At 38.8% G+C, this 27,038-nt stretch overlaps 1 protein-coding gene across 5 annotated transcripts in view; it reads left to right on the forward strand.

Annotated features, from left to right (window-relative positions):
• Nucleotides 1–27,038, forward strand: part of CADM2 (cell adhesion molecule 2) — a 365,701-nt gene that overhangs the window by 290,397 nt on the left and 48,266 nt on the right. For 2 of the 5 annotated variants that reach the window (XM_083498679.1, XM_083498678.1), the window contains 2 exons: nucleotides 9,252–9,430; nucleotides 23,144–23,260. In XM_083498679.1, coding sequence (XP_083354805.1) covers nucleotides 9,252–9,430; nucleotides 23,144–23,260 — 296 coding nt within the window. The remainder of the gene's footprint in view (nucleotides 1–9,251; nucleotides 9,431–23,143; nucleotides 23,261–27,038) is intronic. The other 3 variants (XM_083498681.1, XM_083498682.1, XM_083498680.1) reach the window with 2 other exon arrangements.

Raw genomic sequence — 27,038 nt, forward strand, 5'->3', positions numbered from 1 at the left:
ACTAGCAGCCCTGCTTATTGAAATACCTCCTGTTTCTGTTAGTCATGCCAGATGCTCCTCTTCGCAGCTACTCGGTTCTCAGCAAAGCTTTCTTTGGGAATGGGCAAAGAAGACGACAGAATCTCATGACATGAGTAGGCAAGAAAAATCATGACAACACGTAGGAAACAGCTGTGGTAACTGAACAGCAACTATTAGCATGAAAATGTGTTAAATGTAACAAGCTTATTAAGAGCTAAAAGCCATTAAACCAATTGCTTTTAGCTCCTAATAACTTTATCATTATTCTTTGTTTCTGAAATCTCCCACAATTTAATTCCAATGATGAAAAATAATTACAGCCTTTCAGTTTTGGAAAGGGTGCAAGACTCTTAAAGAAATATTTAAATGTATACTCAGAATGATATCTGAGTAGAGGTAGCTGAAAAAAGAAGAAGAAAAAGTAAGAAATAAGCAAAACGGAAGGTTTTGGAACAGAGACCTACAAAAATAAAGTTGTTGCTGAAGGGTTCTGAGCTGGTTTTATTGTACTTCTAGTTCTCAGTCTACAGCATCAAATAATTTATTGGAGGTACAAACAGAATATTTGTTTATTGCAGAGGCACCATGACTCTGATAGCTGTTTAACAGGTAACATTGCTTCAGCATATAGTGATTGTATTGCACCATAATATATATGAGATGGTAGGAATATCAAAGTTTTCAGTTTTTTAAAAAATGGTGAAATGTGGGGAGGCAGAATGATTCAGATTTGTATCTTCTACTAGCAGTCAAGATCAACTTAGTGAGGGTGATTCAAACAGTTATTTGTCTAGGCATTTTTTGGCGTTCTCTTGATATGTAAAGTCTCTGTCTCCCTCTGCCCCACAAAAAAAGAAACTTCCTGTAAGCTTATCTGTTCCCTTTATGTTTTGTATGAGGTAAACAATTTTCTTTAGGTGATGCATAGCAAAACCTCTTAGAAGTATTGCAGATTATGGATTTCTGGTTATTTCTTGACTGTCGCATCCGGGTCCCAGAAGAAGGTTGAGCCCCCATGCCTTTCCCCCATGTGTTAGCTTTTCTGCTACCCCCCATAAGCTTTTTAGCTAGTGTGTTTTTGCATTCACAGAAAAGGGCTGCACCACTCCATAAGTTGGCTAGGAGTCCTCTTTTGTCCCAGATGGTCCATCATTTTAAGGTTCAGGCCAGATTCCAGTCTGGATGCTAGAGTGTTTTCTTCCTCTATTTTACCTTTTCCTTTCTAAACTACAAATGTAACAAGTACTGTAAGGAACTTCCAACAGTTTCCAGATCATCAAGGAAAGGAAGAAAATAATTTGGAGGCAGAAAAATGGTTAATACTTCTTGCCGGAGGAAGTCCTTCCTCTTCCATCTTCCAACATCTTGTCCACCATTCAGGCAACAAGAACATGAGCTTGGGGGGGGGGGGGAGAGAGAGAGACAGACAGAGGGGGTGGATGGATGTTGTGTATGTGTTTGTATGGGAGGTAGGGAGAAAGAAATGAACTCAAGTGAACAAACACTGGTGGCTGGGGAAGGGGAAGTATTGTAAACCCAGTTTGTGGCAATTGTTTATGTGTGGGCCTACCTTAATTCTTTGGTTATGAGAGCCTTTGTCTTTAGCTTTGTAGTCACATTTAAATTATCCTTATTTAAATGTTCATCTGTACATATAAAGTAAGAAAATCAGTGTATTCTTTCCTCTTTTGGGGGATGCAAATCTTTTTTGGTCTTGAGTAAGCAGACACCTAGTAATCAACAACAGAGATGCAAAGTAGCAAAGTATCTTCCTTGACTGTTGCTGCCCCAGACTTCGCAAGCTTCTGGCTACTTGTTTTTCTCTCATCTTGCTCTGTTCTGGCTTTCATTTTGCTTTTTAAACTTTGGACGCTGTTCCTGGCTATACTGCTCCTCTGGTTCCTTGACTGCTGGCTAATTTCCAGATCTCCTAGCAGTTGACCACCTTGCCTGAACTCAGCATGTTACTGATTTATCCTTTTGATCTGACACTCAACCCAGCTTGATCTCATTCCTGACTCAACTGGTGTGCTGTTTTTCTGCTATTCTTAGGTTTTTAGCATTTATCTTTGAGGATTAGTGAAGCTTTTTGTTAATGAATATTGATAAATGAATCATTCCTATGTAAGGAAAATACAGGCTTTAAAAATATGGGCTTTAAGAAGTAAGAGTGAGAAAATAATTCAATTTAAAGCATGTAGAGTGTTTTGGGGTGCAGCTGGTAATAAGAGGTTGTTTGCCACCGTGTCATGGCTTGTTGCTTTATCTGAACTGTAGCCACCCCTCATTCAAAATAGCACAGGGGTGTCTTTTAATTATTCTCACATTTCAAAAGTCATTTGCAATGTAGTCAAGAAAAGTAGGGGGTAGGCATAGGTCAGATGAAAGACAGCAGTCCTGTTGTGAACACAGAAGCCCATAAGTCCCATTTCTGGATCAAGGCCTTTGTTTCCTTCTTTATTCATAAACAGCTGTAGTAAGAAAACTGTGAGAAATTGTTTCTTCTTAAAACAGGGAAAACAAAGAATGGGAAAGGCTCAGCAGATTTGAAGGACGATAAATATCTCTCCCTCCCCACCCCCCAAGACATGCAAATGTCAGCAGTATCAAGATAATACAGTACTCAAGTGGGTGCATCAGAATAGCTGTTACAAATTACTGAGATTAATTGAGAGCCATGTTAATGCTAATGAAATGCAGTTGGGGATGTAAGAGAGATGTTGTACAGTTTGCACACTTTTGTTCTAAATACATTCTTTCATTAAATCCTTGGATTCTCACTTCACCACCAATTAGATGAGTCTGCCACTTTCAGCTGCTCCTGCAGTTCCCGCCTCCCCCCCCCCCCCTGCTGCCTGAGCTGTGCAGGTATGACAGTTGAGCAAATATGGTAGGGGATCAGAAATAAGCAAACAGCACACTACCAGATTCACATGAACATCCATCCCATAAGTACATAGGAAGCTACCTTATTCAAGGTCAGATGAATGCCCACCCTCTTGAGTATTGTCTGCTCTCCAAGGTCTCAAGCAGATGTATTTGCCTTCACCCCTTATTTTAACTCTCTTAACTGGAGATTCCAGGAATTGAACTAAAGCACTGAGCTTTGGCCCCTGCCCTCTGAAAGCAGCAGCACATACTGAATATATATTAGACATCTAAAGGTGTCTTATGCTGAGTCAATCGGTCCTGCTTAGAACACTACTACCCACTTTACATACCTGAGCAGAAATCTGTCCCAGTCTTCTTACCAGACACCATTTTAATGGGAAATGCTAGGGATTGTACTTGGAATTGTATTTTGCCTCCCCTGGTTTGGGGAGGGCTATTGCATTTGAGCTCTGCTTGTGAACTTTACAAGTCATCTGGTTGGCCACTGTGGGAATGAGAGGCTGGGCTAAATGGACCATGGTCTGATCCATTCAGTCTTTTTAAATGAAATTGCCTTTTTTTCCCTCCTGGCCAAACTGCAGGCTGCTTCTTTTGAGCCAGTGGGCCCACAGCCCACCCTTGGAATAGGCAAACCAGTTTCATGGCCACCACATCCTTTGGAGCAGGCTGTGAGATGGCCATCCAAATGGCTAAAGCAATCTGCTCCCTTAATAGGCACTTAGTTAGCATTTATGGTTAGTAGCAAAGCCATGTGAAAGAGAATTGTTGAAGAATAGGAAATAATGCCCTGGCCTATAGCAATCTTATCCACCTTTCCTCAGCTTCTGTGCTTGGATAAAATTGTCCCCTATACTGTATATTTAGTGCTTTTTCCTTGAGCTAATTTATAATGGCAACCCTACTTAACCCATTCTTGCATGGCATGCATTCCCTAGGGTGAAATGGGATTTAAACTTTTATAGGGGATTTAAAACTTAGTTTAAAGGATTTACAACTACGTTATTTCTCAAATGGAAAGTGTGTGTGTGTGTGTGTGTGTGTGTGTGTGATTTACAATGTCACGCTATTGCAATGGCATTTGTATTGCTGGATGTTCTCCCATTTTTTGCCTCAAGGGTCTCTTGAAATTTTTCACCTTTATAGTTTCCTTTTTATGCACCCCAATCCTGGTTACATTATTTATAAGCTATCAGCATCATTTAAATTTTGCAACCACATATACTGTAGCGACAGAGGTATGCACAGTTCAGTTGTTAAAGTATTGTTTTGTTCCTGATGCCAGGTTCCATTTGACCTTAGCATGCAAATTTATCAAAGCATCTATTTTTAAAGTACTGACGTAAAGTTTATATTATATTATATTCAGCAACTGATGGCAGTTTAGAACAGCAGCCACATTGTTATTGTATGCATGCTTACTCAGAAGTAAGTCTAGCTATGTTCAACAAGGGTTACTTCCATTTAAGAGTGGATAGGTCTGCAGCCTTACCCATCTGTTCTAGAAGCAGCAACACAAGTGCAAACGTAAGATGATCCTGATTGGTTGACATCAATTTGTATTGAGAGACAATGGAAAAGTGCAGCATCTGGGGTAAAGTCAAACCGTTGGAGAGTTACAGGGCCTGCTGTGGCTGTAAAAACCAATATGGGAGCAACACGTTTTATTGCAGCTGGGGCAGATAAAGGTGTCCGGTTTTGTTGTTACAGATGCACTATTGAGTTTTAGGGAATGTGGATTTATCCAAGGCCTGTTTATATATATGGACTGGGAAATGTGCACAATTTTCTCTTCCTGGAAGGATTGTGTGCACATGCTTCTCCACGAGGCCTGGTGAATGTGCACAATGGCTGCTTGTTGAGCACATTAATTTCTCAACTTACATTCTCCTTATTATATACACACCATTCTAAAATAGTAATAATAATGAAACCCAGATTGTTACTGCAAATCAGAATAGTTCTACATATTCCTATATTTGTGCAGATGATGTTTAGCTTTATGCTTGACAACATAGTGTGCAGCATCTATAACTACATTTATTCTATGAGTCACAGAAGAGAAATCCGCTTGTCTTTCTTCCGAAGATAGTAAGTGGAGATGGGAGAGGAAACAGAAAGCTCTCTGCTTCTCTCTTCCTTCTATTCTCCCAAAGGCAGACAATAAAATCTCTTGGAAGGTTTTATAATGATGATTTTATAATGATATCTTGCCTTCCCTTTTAAACTGCAGTGGTAAAATACAGCTTTAGATCTTTCTCTCTCTCTTTTAATTTTGTGTTCTTTCCTCCGGGAATCCTGAAGGCATGGTCTTATTTTATTTAAGCATGTATTTAATTGTTTTTTTATTTTATTTTCATGCTGTCTCATTTTATTATCACTATTATTATCGTTATCCAACAAGCTGCTCTTTCAGCAAAAGACCCCTCAATACCATGAAACAAACGGCTGTTGAGATCAACCTTAGTTTCAAAAGGGTTTGCCATTCAACTCGTTGAAGATGGGGGAGAGCTACTATTCAGAGAATGTATTGAAAGCACAATGAGCACACAGAACTAGCTGCATGATTCGTTGGATTCTGACCACTATTAGCGTGTTCAATTCCAATCATGTCTGACATCGGTGGTTTGGGGTCAAGAGGTAGTTGCGGTGCTTACAACCAATTTATGCCTTGATCTTGTCCCACTCTATTTTTTACTTCATCCCAAATTCTGTCCTAACACCATCCACTCATTCTCTGCTGCTCACCCTCCTGCCTCCCGAACAAAGAGGGATGATGCTTACAGGTCACTAGGTATCTGTCCTGTCTTCTCAGCATTCCCTTTCCACCATTATTTGCCTTGTACATGGCTTGCATGCAGGAGATGCTCTGGTGTAGCTGCACTATCCTGAATTGCCACAATCTGCTTCATTGCACTGGTGCCACGCTCCCTGCACCTTTGCAGGTATAGAAACAGAGAGATTAAAATATTACAAGAAATTGCTTAATAATACTTTAAGATAATCTGATTTTCCAATATCCAACATTGCTTACAAAACATGTAATATAATACATACAGTATTCAATAACTTAGCCTATCTTTTTCCAGAAGTATTTGATTCTTAAAAGCTTGTGAGAAACATGAGTAGATCAACTGAGTGATGCATGCCTTATGCATTTGTGAGGAACAAGAGGGAGAGAAATTATAAATCTAAGAATACCTTAGTTTTAAAAGAATACCTCTTTTCAGCAAGCTGCCTCATTCTACCCCTTAAAGAGAAATTAGCTCTGTCAGCATTTTAACATAAACAACACGGACTGTTTGAACACAAATGTTTTCTGCTAGATTACATGTGCAAAACTGGCTTCCAAGCTCATCTGTTTGCTGCATAAGGGATTCTCTTTAGCTTCTAGCTTTGGTATCAGATGTAAGTCAGAGGACTAAATAGTCGGACTCAGCACATAGTCAATAAAGTTAAATAACAAACATTTATTTTTACCGAGGAAATACTGTTTTTGCAACTAGAAACACTATGTTGTATTTGGAATGCATTTATTACTATGTCAAATCTATGTTTATTTTTCAACAAATATTTCATCTTCTGTCTCTGTTGTTGTGTATAATCCAAGTGAAAGTAATTGCATATTTTTTTGAATCACAAATATATTATTTAAACACGGATTATCTCAGTCAGGTGATATTAAATATACCTTTCCCACATAGCTTCTATTTTTAGGAACTGTCACTAGGGTCAGTATTCGGATATATTATCAATAAATTAAAGGTGCTGACTCTGTAAATTGCAACTTTTAAGCATGTTACATTATTGCATAATATCATATGATATGGAAGTACTGCTCAGTGTGAGAGATTATTTATTTACGAATTCTGGTCTATTTCTCAACCCAAAACAGCCCACGAATGGCACATTTTAAAAAATCACGAAAACATTAAAACTCTACCATTAAAATAGCAGGAAGGAATTATGAACATGCAAAAAAGAGAGGTGTTAATTTTTTGGAAGGGCTAACGGAAAATTGTTGCCTTTATGTCCATATTTCTTTCTTAAGACTGTGATCCTAAACACCCTTATGTATGAATAAGTATCGCTGAACCAAACAGTGATCAGTTCTGAATAGGCATGTTAGGTTTGTACTATAAATTTCTATAAGAAATGCCAGAAGGGAATTCCTATGTCAAAGTGCCAAACTTTGGAGAGTGCTGGCATGTGAAGGCAGTTAGAGACTTGCATGGTCAGAGGCTAGAAGATGTACACCAAAGGGCTGGTCCTTGAAGACACTTCATTAACACACAAAAGTGGGTGGTAGTAAGTGGCTGGCTTTCTCTTGGTATTTTACAATGTGTTTAGTACTATGTGCCCAGTTCTTTCTTCCTCAGGGATCTACCATATTTACTCGAATCTAATGCTCACCTTTCTGGCCAAATTACATTGCGAAAATTAAGGTGCACATTAGATTCGATGGCACATTTGCACTTGCCAGACAAATCCTTTTTTTGTTGTTTTTTGTTTCAAGGTTCTGAAAACTGAGGTGTGCATTAGATTTGACGGCGCATTTAACTCGAATAAATATGGTAATAAGCCAATCCTTAGGTTTACAGTGAGAACTGGTTAGACTAAAAATTGGTGGTTGGGGGCAGGTGTATAGAGGTCCCATGCTAATGTATAGCTGGAGGTGCCACTGTTTTTTCCTTGCTAAAATGTAAGCTTTCTTCATTTTTTTGTATTGTAACCTGCCCCACTAAAACATATATGCCATTGCTAGAGTTTCATACATAGAAAAACCAGAATCAGAATGTATGTATACAGATTTGTGGGTTAACATTTGGGTTTCTGCTTGCTGCGTTAAATTTAATAGTAGCATTACAATATTGTATATTATCGCTAGACTTTCTATTATTTATTAGGAAATATATATACTATATTTATATTTTCTTTTACCCTGGGGATTTGGACAGAGTGACATAAAATAGAAACACTATAATTTTTCATAATTTATAGGCTACAACATAATTTATAACTATGTGTGAAAAATATTTTCTCGTAGTCCTCTCAGATTCTTCTTTACAGACTTTTTGCTTCTCCATAGTTCCCTTTACAGAATACCTTTATTGTTACCAAGCCTTTATAGATTAATTCTCTTCCACAATTCTACCTGTCTGTCCCAGTTCCTCTGATTTTATTGCACATCCATTGCTATACCCACATATTTTTTTATTTTCCTTAATGACTATTATAAGAACCGGGTACTAACCTTTTCTGTAGTTTTGCTTTATCTGTGCCTTTTAGCAGCCTGTGATGATCTTCCTACACACTCCACTAATGAATTATAGCCTTGAAGTGTTGCCTTGTAAAGGCTTATTGTTTTCAGCCTAAAGTAGTGCAACTGTTATGTGCGCCTATATAACTTTGTTCCCATCATGCTGACATGACAGGTTTAGGTACTGTTCCATACTGGTGCAATACCACATTTTATGCATGATATTGTGGCTGTGTATGCATGCTTAACATGAGACTAGTTGCTATTAAGATTTCAATTAGTCCCAAAGTTGGTAGATATGATCATTGTTCTTATTTCTTCCTTACTCATCTCCTTACACCAAAACCTTAAGGTGGCAATAAAAGCAACCTTTACACTTCTATAACAATCAGTTAAATATAAAAAATATAAAATACCACAACACAAACAGCTGAATCAATTAAAAACAATAACCATAGGGCCATAAACACAATCACCATTGAAATTAATCTGACTAACAAGATACCAAGAGCAATAGCAATAAAAATGCTAAAGAACATTCAAAAGCTTGGTACTGAGAAGGAGGCAATGGGGGTGCCATTGCTGAGTCTGCATGTTCCATAAGAAGGGAGCCCCCACTAAAAAAGCTTTTGCCACAGGAGGCACTTGGATGTGGGTCTCTGAATATATACTGTAGGCTTAATTCTGAAAGAATAGCCTGTACATCATATAACGGACAGGGACAAATGAAGTAAATGTCACTAGGCAGAATTTATCAATAGGAAAGTATCCTGAGATATAGTTTAAAAGAGACAACATTTTGTAGGAAAATTAAATCATGAATATTTCTATAGTTCTAAGGCATTTGCAAAGCCAATTATAAATAATTGACCTTACCACCAACCAATATTTTATCTAATTTAAAGATAATATTTAATTGTGAATGGTGTGTTTCAGATCTGTCTGTATTAATTACTTAATTATTTTTATGGTTCTTAAAGTTTGCTGCATGCGAAAACCCTTGTTGAGTTGGTTTGATGTGATGCACATTTATTTTAAAATGAATTTGAAAATAATGGTTTCATCTATTTGTTTTTAATAGGCCAGATCCAGTATTATGGACAAAGGATGGTGGAGATTTACCAGATCCAGAAAGGATGGTTGTCAATGGTAGGGAGCTAAACATTAATTCCCTAAATAGAACGGACAATGGTACATATCGATGTGAAGCAGCAAACTCTATTGGCCTAAACAGCGCAGAGTATGTTCTGATTATACATGGTGAGTACTTCCTTCTCTGTCATTTAAATGATGGCGTGCATTGACATGTGCTTCGATTAATTTGTTTGGTTTTATTTAGCCTTAATTTTACCCTGCCTTTCTCCCCCAAAACAATGTTGGCTGACTAATTGTGGCTTACCTTGATGAACGGCAACTCAGGTGGCTTCTGCTTTGCTTCTCCCCTGGAGTAAGTGGGAGAAACAAATCATGAAGCTGCAATTAAGCATGGCTTGCTTGAATATCTAAACCCCTAGAAGCCTGGTTTGTTCCCCCCTAAGCAAGCTCTAAACTATGAGTTTTTGTGGTTTACAAATCCTGACGTTTTGGAGCAGCAAATTAGGACCCTGGTTTCAGAAGTCATACGTTGTGGTTTCCTGATACGTTTCTCCTGTCCCTGTGAAGGGAAGAACAAAACAGAAGTCATCAGGATGCATGTGTAAACATGTTGCTTATTCATGGTAAACCACAATATACCAGCGACCCTGGCTCATCACAAAAATGTTAACTCAGCCAGTATTTCATTAAGTGTCAGGCAGCTGGCAGAGGCCACATATCCAGAAATACGTGCTTGATGGAAGTTACTTTCTAGTGTATGAGTGACAGGGAATATTTCTTATTTGTAAGTTCTCAAAATGTAGCAGTTGTTTTTTGACAATAGGTTGAAAGTATTTTCCATGTTATTGCACTCCTACCATGAAAGAAATTGAAAGGAATATTTCAGATGGGAAATGCCAAATATGACAAAAATGTATTTTATAGATTGGTCAATGCTGGCTGCAAATTATGCTTTAGACTTCCTCTAATCGAAGGGATCACTGTGACTATACTTGCTAAGGCAGGTGGGTGAGCTTTGCCAAGACAGCAGCCCTCTTAAAATTATTGTGGTGATTCAGAGCTGAAAATCTATAATTCTCATTAGATAGGGGCTTTACCCTAAATCTCATGAACTTTCAGGTATGAGGTGGAATCCAGAAACACGTGACCCCCCCTCCATTTAGAAAGCATCAGTGTGGGAGATAAGAGGCAGTGCCTTCACACAACTGGGAATCATAAATGCTGAAATGTAAATTCCTGAAATTCATTTACCATGCCTTCAGTTAGGAAAGTGTTAGCCATATTAAGAGTAGACCCATTGAAACAACTTCCTAATTTTCTTGAACTGGAATCATGCATCCCCCCCCAAAAAAAAATTGTTGCATTTAAAAAGAAGGTGGCTCCATGTAAAAACCAAACAGTTCTGAAATATTAAGTTAATTTAATAATGCTTATATTTCATTTGGAGATTTTTATTTGGTGGTTCTAGGCCTCTAGCAGCAGAGTTCACTAGGCATCCATGCTACTATTATGCAGTTTGCTCACATTTACAATAAGTACTTCTCTAAACAACTTTTTAATTAGCCATTTTTTGCTCTGTTGTTGAACTGTACTTTATCAAAATCACCCCATGGATTAATGCTGCTCATGCTGCTAGATAAGTGCTTTGAAATTTATCATTAGTTTACGTAGGATTAGTGCCATAGGTAATGACAGGCTCATTAAAATTTCAGTAACTTATTACTCAGGTTTAAATTTTAAAAACTTCAATAAATAAAACACAAATATTAGTTCACCTCCACCCCACCCCCATGTCCAACTCTGAATACTTTGGAAGCAGTCTACTATCATATTTGGGCTTTATATGGGTGAGATGTTAATCTGTGTCCGTTAGAACATTTTTAAATTTAACTGTAAATTTTCTATAATTATTTCCAATTAAACAGAAAGATGCACAAAGTGGTGCACAACATTAAGCCCCCACAAATACACTTAATAATTAAAATGGTGTTAGGTACAGCATAGGAGTTAGAAAAATACAGGATAAAAAATACAAGATATATTCGCCAGTTCCCTGCATTTCACCACACTGGGGCGACCAGTATCAAGGAGCAAATTAAACCTCCCTTTAACTTTCTTCTATATAAGTTATAGGTGAGCAACCTGCAACCCAGGGTCTGCATGTGGCTCTGATCTAATTTTATGGGTCCTCGAGCTGCTACTGAACTTCTCTATTATTCCATCCCATTCGAATTTCTTCCTCCTGTTCATTTCTTCCTTATTTTTCTGACTTTTTGTTTTTAATTAATCCTCTGTATACTTAATTTGAGGGACGCGGGTGGCGCTGTGGGTAAAACCTCAGCGCCTAGGACTTGCCAATCGCATGGTCGGTGGTTCGAATCCCTGCGGCGGGGTGCGCTCCTGTCGTTCGGTCCCAGCACCTGCCAACCTAGCAGTTTGAAACCCCCACCCCCCGGGTGCAAGTAGATAAATAGGGACCACTTACCAGCGGGAAGGTAAACGGCGTTCCGTGTGCTGCGCTGGCTTGCCAGATGCAGCATGTCACGCTGGCCACGAGACCCGGAAGTGTCTGCAGACAGCGCTGGCTCCCGGCCTATAGAGTGAGATGAGCGCACAACCCTAGGGTCTGGCAAGACTGGCCCGTACGGGCAGGGGTACCTTTACCTTTACCTTTATACTTAGAGAGAAAACCATTCAAATCCTGTAGGGAATTTTACACTGAGATAACAATGGTGAAAAAGCAGAAGAATTGTTTATTCCAGGCCCCATCCACCACTGATATGCAGCCCCTGACAGCCCAGAGAGATAGTGACTATATATAAAACATCTTCAGAAGGAAATTAAGCCAGTGCCCTTGGGGATGCTTTTATATTGAGTCCAAGACATGACCTGTACCAGCCACACAGGATGCCCAACACATATTGACAGGGATTCCATGTGATGATGCAACAGCCTAGTTCATATGACTTGCTAGACCCCAGTTCGGTCTGACAAGTTTCAGTAAAGCTTGGAGTCGCATTTTCCTCTCTTATTCCAATGCAGCCACAAGAAGATACTTTTTTTGCTTGACCGCAGTTTTTCATGTCCAAACCAACAAACTATGGTTGAAGTAAACTATGTTTTTTCAAAACAAAACAAACAAGCCAATTTGAAAATGTAGTGGAAGGAACTGGGATGTGTGCAAAGCTTACATTTTGGGTGGCTTGTTTGCATAAGCCATAGTTTACTTCAGGGATAGCGAAGCTGGTTCCCTCCAGGTGTTGTTGGACTCAACTCCCCTTAGCCTCAATCAGTATAGCTAATGGTCAAGGATGGTCTGAATTATAGTCCAACAACATGTGGAGGAAATCAAGTTGGCTACTCCAGGTTTACTATGATGTTTGAATGCAGTCTATGAGCACAGAGCATAGATACAGTATGTATTACACCCCATGTTTCTTTGAAGCATACAAGTCTTAACCTGCCTGCAGTCCCCAACCATTCTTGTTAATTAAAACAATAAAAAGCAATGAGGCAACTTGTGAATAAGCATTTGATGATAAAGCTGTTGGCATTTTCAGAAATCACACATTTTGCTAACTGAAGCTACTTCAAGTCGTACTTTTTCATTTAGTAGTTGCTTTAGAAATATAGATGTCTGAATGCACATGAGCTCCCCCATATTTGGTCACTGCTCAGTTGCTTGCACCCTGTTCATCTGATTATCCAGCTCAAAGTGAGTCAGGCATATTAATCATTATCAGGATTCTGTTGTTAAGTTTGATTACTTAGTAGTCTGTGCCTGCACATCTTTCATATTATCTAGCTGAAGGTTGGCCTTGCTGACATTTTTATTATTGTAAAAATGGATACTGGAGTTTCTTCCTAATTAAATTTCTGCAAATATAGATTTGGAACTACAGAGGGTAATTGCAGAAGTATATATTTGAGTTTATTAGCACTGTAAGCTAATGTCAAATGTTCCAAGTTTTAAAAGTTTCAGTGTTTAGTAGTGTTTGATATCAAACGATTCTTCAGTATAGTTTGATTATAATGATAATCTTAGACAATTTCCTGTTCTTATTTTTTCAGCATTGAGATTAGATGCATAGCTTTATTGGGTGACCAAGTGGGACAGAACTCTTCCCCCCTTTTTTCTTACTTTGCAGTTTGAAAATTGAAGAAAGGGTTATGCCATTTAATAGAGGGCATATATTTCCTTATCTTCATTTTGCACAAAAATTGTCTCTAGCATTTAATATATTCTTCCAGTGCAGAGTTAATAACTGCCATGGTTGGGTAAGGGAATTTATGATGGTCTTTTCCCCTTTGTGAGTTCAATTTAAGAGGACCAAGCACAACAGAATGAAACTATTTTGGAAAGAAATTGCCAAGAACCTCTATTGGGGTTAAGCAGAATTGGTGCTATACATCTTATCATTTTCCAGTTGGTCACGTGACATTGCATTTGGGAAGCAGAGTTTGCACAGATTATCAGTTGTGCCTGACTAATCTTATAAAGTGTGAATGGGTGGGAGAGAGTTTAACCTAAGTGGTGAAAGTAGTAGGGAAATTGATCAGAGTTTGATAAGCACTATTTCCTTGGCTCACAATTTTGCTTGAGAATTGGGAAGTGGAGCTACAAAGTTTCTGCTTAATTTCTCTGAGTAAAGATGGTGCAAAGAGTAAAAGGAGGGAATACTGTGGGAGGATTCTCTAAACATGAAAATCTATCGATAAATATATTTACTGAATTTAGGTCCACTATACAGTCTTCTTCGTACTGACCCTTCTTCACAGAAACTATCTAGGGTAGTTTCAGCTGTAGATTTTTAGCAAGTGTCAGGCCCTCTGGCTAAACTGTTTCCTACATTATTTGTTTAACTTCGAGTGCTTCAGTTTGAGTATTCCAGTTAACCCTACTGGCTGTAGGTAATAAAACTGAAAAATACTATGGCATTGTATAGTTTCCTCAAAAAAAAAACAAAACTTTAAACAATTTAGAACTTATTTTGAACTAATAATAATTGAGCATTATTAGGACCCAAATTATAATATCTGAATAGCTTAAAATGTGAACAGTTATATATCCTTTGTCAAAGACAAGCAGCTGGCACATCCAAAGGAAAGCCTATCCCTCTCTGTATTGGCTCTGTTGCTTATCTAAATGTGGTTGTCACAATCAATTGATTGTCATAAGTTTCATTGGTCTTATGTACTGGTATTGTCTGGGGTAGAGTGGAAGAAGTAAAACCCTTTAGAACTAAAGAGGAAATTGTATTTATTCGCCATACACGTGTGTGAAATTAATGTAGTTTCTGCAACTTTTCCCTAGTGTGAATCTCAGAATATGGAACAAGAGCCCTCTGTTGTTGAACAGGATCTGTCCTACATTTTGTTCTTTAATTTGTGCTTTAATGTTTGCACACAGTTTCTACAAAATGATCTTACTTATTTTCAATCACAGCAGTTTTTCTTCCTCCCAGCTTTCATTATCGAGTACTTTAGAGTCACCTATCCGTCTTTTATTCCCTTTCCTGTGAACAGTTCTCTCAGTGGGACCCTATCTGCTAATTCCCTCAATTTCCAAAGTTATCTTCAAAACTCAGGAGAGATTTAGACAGCTTTAGTGCAAGCAGAGGCTTGACTTAAATGAAAATGTGTAGTTTATCATAATTAGAGATTAAGAGTAAGCATAGTGTTTATTCATATTAATTATACAAACAACATGAACACTGTGATGCTTTAATTGGGACAGTCTAAAAATAAAGTTATAGGGAAATCACTTTCTCTCACAGTATCTGACTATGGAATAATTCTGTTTCATATTCTCTTATAGTAGCTCAAATCAATACATCTATCAGCAGATGAATAGCAAGCCAAATCTTTTAGCATGCAGCCAATACAGCTCTATTCAGCCTAACTGAATTCAATTGTGTTTTCTCCCAGGTACATAGGTATAGTACTGGGAAAAAAAAAACCTCAACAACTTTTGTGTCTGGATTTTCACCTTTTGAAATATGGCAACCCTAGTTCCACCAGTTCTTGGCTGGTGAAGCAAGGGAGTCCAGTCCTGGAACCTACCCAATGAATGAAGGGACTTTGCATCCCAGACCACCCATATCTCACAGCTGGGGCCTCTCCCCCCCCCCCGAGCCTAATTCTGTCAACAACCAGTGAAACAACCACAGGTGTAGCCAACACCTCTGTAGTAGATGTGCCCCTCCATCAGTGAAGCTCTTCTCTGCCAACATATACCTCACCTCAATCTTAATGCCCCACCAAGCCAGTGAATTGGGGAGTTAGGGTTCCTTTATTAGTAAATATCTGCTAATATGAAGACAAACTTGGTCTTGTGTGAATTTTAGTTAACAGATGGTTCCCTTTATCCCTTTTTTAAAGTGTATGTAAGACCTGGTATGTGGCAGGTCTTGATGGAGTGGCACAGCCACTCCACAGCACTCATACCACTCAGGGCAGAAGGGACGAGACAAGAAAAATGCCCATTTACTGCACCAACTCCCAAACAAGTGCACCACACATGCTTAGAATAGGACCATTGCCCAGGCTTCTAAACCATGACTTGCTGAACCAGCATCATTATGTATGAACTAAAGCAGTATGTGTGCTAGAGCAATGCCACCAAAAGTGGTGTTTTCGTGAGGAGCCATGCATTGCCTGGCTGTAACACAAGGAATCATGCATTCCCTATTTTTCCATTCACAGGCATTTACAGCTCACCTTCCACCATGCAGCCCCAGGAGAGGTTGCATATAGCTCAGTACAATTAAACAATTTCCACCTTTTTTGGTGGAAGATGCACCCCTTTGTGCACCTTGGCCTGATGTTAAACAGAAACTGCTCTCTTACATCACTGCCAGACAAATTTCACATGGCGACGGAAATCCCAGCAGAGCCTCCTCTGCAGATCCAACACCTGACCAGTCTATATAGGATGGAACCCCCTGCAAATATATGAGGCCGGAGTTGTTTAGGGCTTTGTATTACAGGGAAACACCTTGAGTTAGGCTTAGAAGCACACTAGTACTCAGTGCAGGCCTACAGTATCCAATTGATTATACTTGTAAACATATTGTCAGTATGTGGAGAAATCAGCTTTTTAGCTTTCCCATTGATTTAATTAGTGACTGAGTTAAATCTCAAATTAAAAAAAGCTAATTTTGCTGGATTAGAATAATTTAATGATAGACAATAAAATGAGGCCTTAATTTCAACATTCCTGCATCCTGTTGAGTAAGCCTCCAATATCTGCTTAACAATTGGCTAAATCACAACAGTGAAATTTTCATTGCATTTCAGACACAAATTATTTTCAACTAACTAAAACATAAATTAATATTGAGATTATTGCATTTTTTAGAAGCTCTCTCGTTTGGACCACTGGAGCATTGCATGTGTAATATTTCCATCTTTGACAATCACTGTTGCCTCAGTTTTCTAATATTGATAGATTTCACCTTTCCAGATGTTGAGGTTCTGCTTTACTAGAGATTATCAGTTCTCATCCTATAAATAATGCCAGAATCTATGTCTTTTTTAGAGTTAGAGAAGGTAAGAGAGTGGGGAGATGTCCGCTTCATAGCACTGAATAGGAGAGGAGGAGCTGGCTTAGCTCATTTGCTTGATATTGGAGAATATACATATTTGAGATAATAGTTTGGGAAAAGGGTAAAACATCTAAGTATTAAGAATCTCATCTGTTTTAGTCATTCACAACCTGTATTTTATTAGTACTGGGTTTATATTATTTTATGACTGACAACTTTGTGAAAAAAAGGTTAAAATGTCACAAAGGGCAAACGAGAAAATTCAGATGTTCAGCTCCTTGCTTTAATGGTTTGGGGATTTTTTTTACCACAAAAAATGCATTTATACTTTAACAGAACTCTGCCAAAAACAATTCATAATCTATTTTAAGAATGCATAATCTATTTTGGCTCCATATAAGTACTAAATCTTACATATATCAAGTTATGTATGCCGTGTGTATATAGAGCAGGTTGTAAAGCAGCTCCCACAGAAATCTGTTATGACTAATATGAGATCTGATTTTCAATGCGAATTTGGTATTTGGAGGTGGGGTGAGGACTACAATGTTCATTTTTAAAAATCCCATTTCTCCTCCTCCTCCTCCTCCTCCTCCTTTACCTCATGTTTAGTAGTCTGAGGTGGTGAGGGGGCTGAAATGAAAGTTCCCTGTTGCTGGCACAAGTGGGCTAATAATTTATCACACCAGAATGCACATTCATATAAATGTGCAACCCATTGGAATTAATGCGTTGAAGATGAACAATTTATGCATTGGGTGCTGATCTGGCACCAGAGAGCACCATGCAGGCATCCTTTCTCAAGCTCCACAAATTGAGGGTATTAAGCACATGTCCTGCTGCTTGCTCTCCATTAGCTTAGTCCAAACTCAACTATAGGGATCAAAATGGATGGGATCGAGCTTGCCCTTCCCATTTGATCAAGAAGTCCTTGAGGAAGTTGGAATTCCTTTTGCTCAAGGAGTGAATCTATTCATCTCCTGAGCCTGACATGTTCCTCAGTAATGGCTTAGTGACAAAAGAAGTGGAGGAGTGAAAGAGAAACACTATCTCTATCTATCTATCAACCTGCGCACACACACTTTGTACTTCAATTATTGCTGGTCTGGTAACAAATACTTGTGCACATGCCCACAATGGGTCTCAGGTTTCAAATCCACATTAAACTCTGGTGTGGAACCCCGTTCGTCTGAGCTCTAACAGAAAAGTAATGACAGAGCTGACAGGGTCATGTCCAAGAAGCCTCCTGCAGCCCCTTCACTCTTCCTGAAATCTCCCAAGGTTGAACAGAGCTTTGTCTAAAGTCAGGTCTACCAACCCAGGAAACTAGTAGGATGGAGGGGAGGTAAAAGGAGAGGAATGCCCTCTGTCCCATCCTCCTTTTGAAAAATTGGTTTTATTTCCAATAACTTCTTTAGCTGATTAGTATTATATTCATTTTAAAAGTGGAGCCACGAATGCCTTATTTAATTGTGTACATTAAATCCAGGGACAAATGATTATGTAATTTGAAACAAAGCTATTACTGTTTTAAGTTTACTGATGTTGTTCACATTTTTAGAAAGCATATAGCTACATATTGTCACTGTGCCTCTTTTGCTTTGAATGTTCAGGAATCATTTCCTCACTTGTTCAGTAAAATGGGGGGGGGGGACGAATATCCGGGGGAGGGATATTCCTCAAGTATTTTATATGGTGGCCAGGTAGGCTACTGCCCTCTGGATGAACCACTGCCTCCTTTCACCAAAGGATATTTGGGTGTTATGGGTCAATGAGCTACACAGTATCGAAAATGTGTGGGAAGAGCATCTGGAAATTGATTCATTTCAATTCTGAGTGAGGTCAGGCCCTGCATATTGCTTAGAGTTGCTATTGTCCAACTCATGCGCTCCTTTGCTGGTAGATTTTTAAAAAAGAAATGCCACAAGTGCAGAATTGCTTTGGCAGGCAGCTGCAGCTTCTGTTTACATTTTTATATACAGAGAAATTGAATGAGGGGTGGGTGAGCAAATAGAAGAACAGCCATAAATTTGAATAATTGGATTTTATCTTTTGATAGTAAGAACCCTAGTATTGGAAGTCCACCAAGATATATAAAATAGAGTTCTCGGCAGTAATGCTCTAGCTAAAGAGGAAGAGACTTAAGGGGCACACTCTTGAGTTCTGCCAGTTCTCCCTTTCTCCCCTCCACTGTACTGAATGATATTCTGAAGAAGAGGGTCCCCAACCTTCAAGAATAGCTGAAGGCAAGGGGTGACTGCAGTGGGAAGGAAATGGGTCCACAGCTCTGCTCACAGTACTTAGGATCAAGTCTCTTAATGATCAATATCACCATACATCAATATATTTGTAGCAATATAATAATTCTAAAGAAAATCATGTATCAGACTAAAACAATCATCCTCTGTGTGGTTGATATTTCATAAAGTAACCTATTGACATAATAGTGATTATGATTAAATGGTCGGGTTGCTTATCCTTTTGGTATTGTGTATGAGCAGTTAAATGTATTTTATGTTGTGAGTTCTGTTTATTATCACTGAGACAATACATGGAAAGTATGAGATGTGTTTCTCGTAAGATTATATGGCACCCACACACCCATCATATACAAAATGCATAGTGGGTGAGCAACACTCTTTCTTACAGGCTATGCCTCTTATTTTACACTCATTCTGATCTTATTGTGGCCTGGTTATGTGATGTTGCATCAAGCAATTTTTATCCCACGCTTTCTAGTGCATTTTGCCATCACTTTCCTTATACCAAAAAGTCAGTTGTTTTGAGGAAGTGCATTTGTTGCTCAAGACCTCCCAGTCAACTTTAATTGTGCAACCTGAATTTTCTGAAATATGACTGAATCCCACCTGAAACTAGGGAAGTGGCCTGTATTTGTAGGGAGTTGCTGATGGCTCTGTCTGCAGAAATTCATGGTAACTATTCATGGACTCTTCCCATTTTCCACATGATTATAGCAAAAGCTACATTTTGAATGAGAACCTTTTCAAAATGTCATGCTAGTTGTATCATACTCTTTGGGACAAAGGCTGAAATACTATGCCTTAGCTATGTATGCACAAGGCTACAATATTTAGCCTACCTGCCACCAAGCAAGTATTGCTAAACTCGGTGGGATTTGCTTTAAGTAAACATGTTTAGGATCATGCAGTAATCCTACTGATTAAATGCAGTAGGATATAAATAAGTGTAACTAGGTGAAGGCTGGAAGCAAAGAAGCTTAACAAATGGTGCTCAGGTGCCTAGTTTATAGGTTATATAGCTAACATACTTTACATTTCGAAACAGGCATTAATTTAGAAATCCTGGCTAGAGTCATTACTTCTTCTCATAAGAAACCAGTATGTGTCAAAAGACCAGAAATATTCCTGCAACTCTGGGATCTATAAAACAGGAGTAGTTGTTTTTACTCGTAATATCAGTGGACTTCATCAATAAGCACGACATTGTTATGTTTTACATGCCCCAGACAGAAACTGTGACAATACCTTGTTAACACTCTGAGCATATTAAAATTGGGTTGATTTGCTAAGGACCACTAAGGACTACTATATCACCTAGTTCATGCCCAATAAACATTGAAATGGAGGAGAGCACTGGAAATTATCCATCATTCTTTTATAGGCCTATTAAAGTAGTGTAACTTGGTAATATTAAGCCCCACTTCAAGGTAACATATGGCCGTGACTGAACAACTGCAGGCCAAGAAACCAGACTCAGCATTGCTTCTAGCGTGACTGTGGTTGGAGAGAAGTTACACTGGTGTAAAGTTGTAGTTGGGAAGGGGCAGAGCAGCACATGTCCCCTTATGTGGTCATACATGAGGTCCTTAAGACAAATGTACATGGTCCATTTCTCATTGTAAGATTGGTTGATTGGCAAACTAAAAGGTATATGTAACATCAGGCAGTCCCTCCTTGCTGTACTGTTATCGATGGCTGCTTAAAAAAATAAATTTCAGCAAGTCTGTCCAGACATGTAATTCTATTGTGTATTATGAAATTCTATTACAATAAGGGACAGCAGCTGATTGAATCTGCCCTAAAGATATTTGGTAGCAAAGTGCTTACTCAAGTGCTCTGTGGCATTGAAATCTGGGGCTCTGATTTGAACCCCATTAAAGTTTTGAAAACTCTGCAGAATATTTTTTTTGGGGGGGAAGCTATACTCCCTACTATCAGGGATATCAGCTACTCTTCTTTGTACAGAATCAGAGTAGCCAACAATTAAGCAATAGCCTTAACTGCGCTGAGTTAAATAATATTTTATAATATTGCTACTATGCCTATTGAGTGTTTTCTTGCTCTGTGCTATGTGGAATTGGGTGATAACCAACTCTGGAAAGCAGCTTGTCAATATGTTTTTGACTACTATTATTTTCCAGAACTGAGTTTTGCAATGACCTTAAATAAGTGTCAACTAAGGGACTGGTTCTTCTGGATAGAATCGGCAGCTAATTAGAAACCCCCATTCTGCCCCCCTCCCAATGGTATCCACTCTTGAGAACAGAGCATTTTAGAGCTAGTTATCTAACCAAAGTCTTAACAGTTTCCTTAAGAAATGCTTCTACGCTTTTGGATGGCTGCTACAACAAGGTGCAATACGCAGACAGATTTTTATTTGTAGTCAACCTCAGATGGAATACATCACTCATTGTCTGTTAACCTGCCCCTTATATAGAGAGCCAATGGATCACTTTCTGAAACCTTTCTTTGCACAAGCAAACAATAGTTCAGTTTCCTTCATAAGAGCTTCATAACATACATAGTGGCCCTGTATGCACTGGCTGCAAAAAAATAAATAAATCAGGAAAAAGGAGTTAGATAAAATTGCTATAAATTGATTCAGAGGTTTAATCCGAAATTAAGCTGGATTTGAGTTAGTGTCTCAGATAACTTTCTCTTACATCACTGATGTTGGCAAATTGGATTTTAAGAAAATCAAAACAATATTCAAATTGGAGCTGTCAGAGATACACAAGGGAAACTGTGTTTTAATGATCAGGACCTTGGCAAAGTCTTTTTTATATTATGGATTTTGTACTATGGATATATGTTCTGTATTATTTTATTCATACTATTGCCTAATACAAGTTGTTCCTGAACTTGAAACCTGAAAATAAAGCTGTGGTTCTGATTTGCATTACCATTTTTTGTAAACCCTTGTTGCACAGATACCACCATTAGCTGCTTCTGTAGTGATGGTGTTTGTATCTGTGTGAGCTCAACCATATTCCTCTGAAGCTTGGTTTCAGTCATGTAGCATCCTAGATGTTTAACTGAGCTTCACAGTATTTGAAGTTGTTTTCCACTGTGTCTTTTCTTTCTTATTTTCAGTGTCTTCCTAGACAAAGGAACATTGATCTTCAGTGCTCTAGGCAGTGCAGATTTTAGAGGTGTTTTTTCTCTCTCCCTCCTACTTCTCTCTTTATTGTCCTCTATATATTAAAATCACAAAAGGTTTTGCTACAGGGAATTTATGATGTGACTTAGCAACAGGGCCTTTAAGCTTTGTGGGTAGATGTGCACTTACTCAATTTGGAAAATAACCTAAGAACTGATAATGTTTGTTCGGTTTTTCTATTGGTGAGGTTCCTTTATGGATCATACATATGGTAACATTACTATGAATAGTTTCTACAGTTGGTCCTCAAATGATGCAATTAAGTTGACTAAAATATTGCTTTATGTTGAGTAACCCTTATTCACAGTGGCTGTTGGTAAAGATTTTGATGTGTTCTTTGCTCTGGATCTTGGCAGACTGTTTCCTTTAACAAAATGTGGAAGAAGAGAAGCAAATCAAATAAAGCAGCTTTTAGAGTTAGTAGCCATTCACCCCCGTTTTCTTTCATTGAGTCTGTCTGAAAGTAGGTGTTTTAACATACAGCCATCTCTTGTTAACATGTGTGTTTATTTTAGCATGACAGTGTTGTGTTTTCATCTTCCCACGCTGACACAGCATGTTGTTGCATCTATATTTGCTTTGTTACCGTATGAGGCATTTAAAAATGGCTTAGTGAAGAGAAGGATTCTTGTCGCAGATACACTCTCCCACTTTGTGGAAACATGAATCATTTGAACAAGTCCTTTTTGGTTGTTTAAAATTCTGTCTGTTGCTGTTTGAATAGAATAAGAGAGAGTGTGATCTAATGTCAAGAATTTCAAAGTGCACTACCGTACCTTTGTTGGTCTGTGCTAAGCATGTTTTAATTTGAACATTTTCTACACATGTGTATTTACAAATTGAATCATTGTTATGCTGCTTCTCTGTTTGCATGATATGATTTTATTTTATATTTTTTTCCACTCACCAGATGTTTCCAACATTTTGCTTCCCACCACTGTCATCCCCTCCCTTACCACTGCAACAGTCACAACCACTGTAGCCTTAACAAGCACAGTCCCATCGGCAACAGCCATCAACACACGAGGTACAGTATGTTTCTTTGTTTTGGCCTGCAAATCACAATATAAATAGGCAACCACAGGTATATGCGCACTAAGTATGATCAAGATGATAAAGGGAGATTGTGAATATTGTAAATTTATGTTCAGTTTAATATACATGGGGACATCCAGTTTAATTGTCAGCAATTAACATAGTTGTGAATGATTTAACAGCACATTGTGCATCTTTGTCTCATGCTATTTATGAATGTTGATGGGTGTTTTAACTGCTGTTATAAGTAATTGCTTCATTTAAGATTATCATATTAAACTTTTGTTGGAAGGAAACATACTTAATTTTGAATTAACATTGTCTCTTAAAACGATAAGTTTGCTTTCTGTTGCTAATATGCTGTGAACGTGTAAGTGGTTTGGATTTAACCTTATATTTATTTAGAACTATTTCATTCATGTTTATAGTTTGATTTTACAATAATTCTGTTCCCTTCTGTAGCTGTGTAAAAGGCCTTCCCAGACCATAGATTTCTTGCTCTAGAAATCTGTAGCTGTTCCTGCACTGGATAATCCAGATAATCTTTTGAAAGTAATGTTTCTTTTATTGGGAAATTACTGTTTCCTACTGCTGGTGGTGGTGTGAAATGGCAGTCACTTTCCCACACACTCAGCACATCCATTTCCATTGGAAGTGCAAAATGATATGGCTGGACTAGTGATGCCAGTGGAGATTAGTAACTCACCCACACAATAATCCCTTACCTTTTTGGCTGTGCGGATGTTGTACTTGACAAGGCTGCTGAATGGGAGTAAGCCTCCTTGAACTCAGTGGTCCTTACTTTTGAGCTGACATTAAAGGATTACACAGTTAAACAACCAAGAAAAGTGGTTGACTTTAAATGCATAAACTTGAAGCAAATTTCCCATTTGCATTTCATATTTCCTAAGTAATGGTACATACTGATAGGTCACTATAACCACTAATATACGTTAATTTGCAACTAAATTTTTGTTTTAACTATTTATTTGTGCTTTTACCTAATACCCTTATCTTGTGAACCACCCTGAGATCTTGTGATGGAGGTTGTTATATAAATCTAATAAAAATATAAGCAACCAGGGAAAATTTACTTGCATAGGTAAGAATGGAACATATATTACAAATACACATACACTCACACATGTATAGGTGTGCGTATATTTATATATTGTTTTACATATATTTATCTCCCATTCCTCTTCCAATGAACTCAGGGCAACATACATGCATACCCTCCCCTGTCACTTTTTTCCTCACAGCCATGCTTTCATTTGGCCTGTGAAACTCTGGCTGACCCCTAAGCTGTATGACTGATGGCAGACTTGAATCTGGGTCTCTCCAGTCACAGTCTGATACCCTTGCCACTTCATAGAATCATACAACTAGAGAGTTGGAATAGACTACGAGGGTCATCTGGTCCAATCTTTTGCAGTGCAGGAATCATTTGCCCATTGTGGGGCTCAGTCCCACAACCTTGAGATTAAGAGACACATGCTCTACTGACTGAGCTATCTCAGCAGGATATGATAGTTTTATTTATTGAAAATGGTACACAGTACATAGATACAGTGGTGCCTCGCAAGACGAAAAGAATCCGTTCTGTGATTCTCTTCGTCTAGCAGTTTTTTCGTCTTGCGAAGCAAGCCCATTGACAGATTAGCGGATTAGCGCTATTAGCGGCTTTTAGCGGCTTATCGGCTGATCGGATCAGCTGATAAGCGGCTTAGCGGCTTAGAAAAAGGGGGGGAGGGGAAAAAACCTGCAGGAACTCGCAAGACATTGTCGTCTTGCGAAGCAAGCCCATAGGAAATTCATCTAGCGAAGCACCTCCAAAACGGAAAACTCTTTCGTCTAGTGAGTTTTCCGTCTTGCGAGGCATTCGTCTTGCGGGGCACCACTGTAAATGTTTGTTATATGTGTCAAGCTGCCTTGAATTAGGAATATTAGCTGGAAATAAATCACAAACCTAGAATTTTTATTAAAGAATAACCTTAAAGGTTATTTTATTAAACCAAGTATGCGCAATGGGATAGACAAAAGAGATAGCGACTCTTCCAACACATTTTGGGCCTTTCTAGTCCTTCTTCGGGGAAATTCAGAGAAATAAAGATTTAACACTTAAGGGGGCAATTTTATGGCCAGATCTCCTGGGATGAGAAGTTTAGGATGCAGTGGATCTCTGTCTCAGCTGGCTGTTTCCTAGCTCAGCCAGGCACAGCTGTTGTTAAATCCCAGCTCCATCTCAGCCAAAGATACACCAGCATAACTTGCTTATCCCAGCTCAGGTAGCTGAGCCGAAACTGACTTAACTGAGGCTGGTATGCATCCTCAAAAATGTGTATTCCAGGGTGTGCTGGGGGTGGACCATAGAGGCTGTGTCCCATGCCTGTTCAACTCAGCCACATGACCTAGCAGCCTGGCTCACTTTTTTAAAGGCTTGTTTTCCGTCTTCCAGGCTTAGGCAGAACAGCAGGCCTGCTGTTGAATGGAGGGCAACTTTACGCAGGCATAGGATTGTTTCCTACATGTGCTGCCTCTTCTTTTCTTAGTTTATCTATTCCTATGCAGAGACAACTAAGTACCTAGAACTATAAAAGGAAAGACTATCAGTTACTAGGCGGAACATTTTGTTTTCATCAGATGGATGGGAAAGTACCATCTTTGCTTCTAGCAAGTAGATATACTCATAATTTTAGCACTGAGCAGTTACTCGAAGTATTTGAGGAACATAAAAAATAGTATGCAAGATCACCTAGGGAGACCCAGTGGATAATTCTCCCACTTGTATACCAGATGGCTGAGCCAATCTGTGGAGACAAAATATAGTGTTTAACTAGTGTTGGATTAGACATTGTGATGCTTTAATGCACAAACGTAAGCACACTGTTTTTACTTCAGTATCTTTGGAAATCCTTTCTATATATTGTTACAAAAGTTGGGTGCCACCCTCACTCACTGTCGAGCGATAGCAAGATCCCAGGGGGGTTCCAGGCAGTCACTCAGGGTCTGTGTTCCTTTAGAGAATTGAGACACGGTGGAGACTGTAATAACTTTTAGAAATATGGTATCTATTTACACCTTCTGACTTCATGGAGGGAAGCCAGATCTTACAGCATGGTAATTTCAAAAGGGGCTTATCCCCCACAGCAATGCAGCCATGGAGTTCAAAGCATCTCTTCCTGCCAGCCTTCAGCCAGCCTTGCCAAGATGTATCCTAGTCTTTTTCTCTTCCTTCTTCCCAGAACACCCTCTTTTCCTGTCACCTCACACCCAGTTACCATGGCAACCTTCCAAACCCATCTCTCTTCACACCTCAGGGCCAGGGGGGAGGACAGTTCTCTTGCATTGCCAATGGCTCTCAATGGCCCTGTATTGTTTCTTAATAGCCCTAGCTTGGCCAGGCCATTTTGCATAGGCTAGCTCAGGAATTCCTCTGCAGCTTGTATTTCTCCCGTCATGCCCCAAATAATCAAAATCCTACCATTTGTTAATTTCTAGGGTTTAGCCTCCGCTCCCTATCTATAACGATATTTTTGTAGTTCGTTTAGTTCCACGGGTTTCTTCTGTCTTTCCTAAGACAATCTACTACAGTGCTTAAACCCTAAACAACCCAGACATGAAATTCCTGAAAAACTGCCTTCTTCCCTACAGACTATCTTGGATGGGGCCCCTTTGTACAGCCCTCAGAGGCTGCACACTCACTGTGGCAGCTTCTGAGATGTGGAATTCCCCTCCTCTCAGTGGTGCATCTAATTACCTTCATTATA

Source organism: Podarcis liolepis (assembly GCF_965112155.1).
Source record: "Podarcis liolepis genome assembly, chromosome: 4".
Lineage (NCBI taxonomy): Eukaryota > Metazoa > Chordata > Lepidosauria > Squamata > Lacertidae > Podarcis > Podarcis liolepis.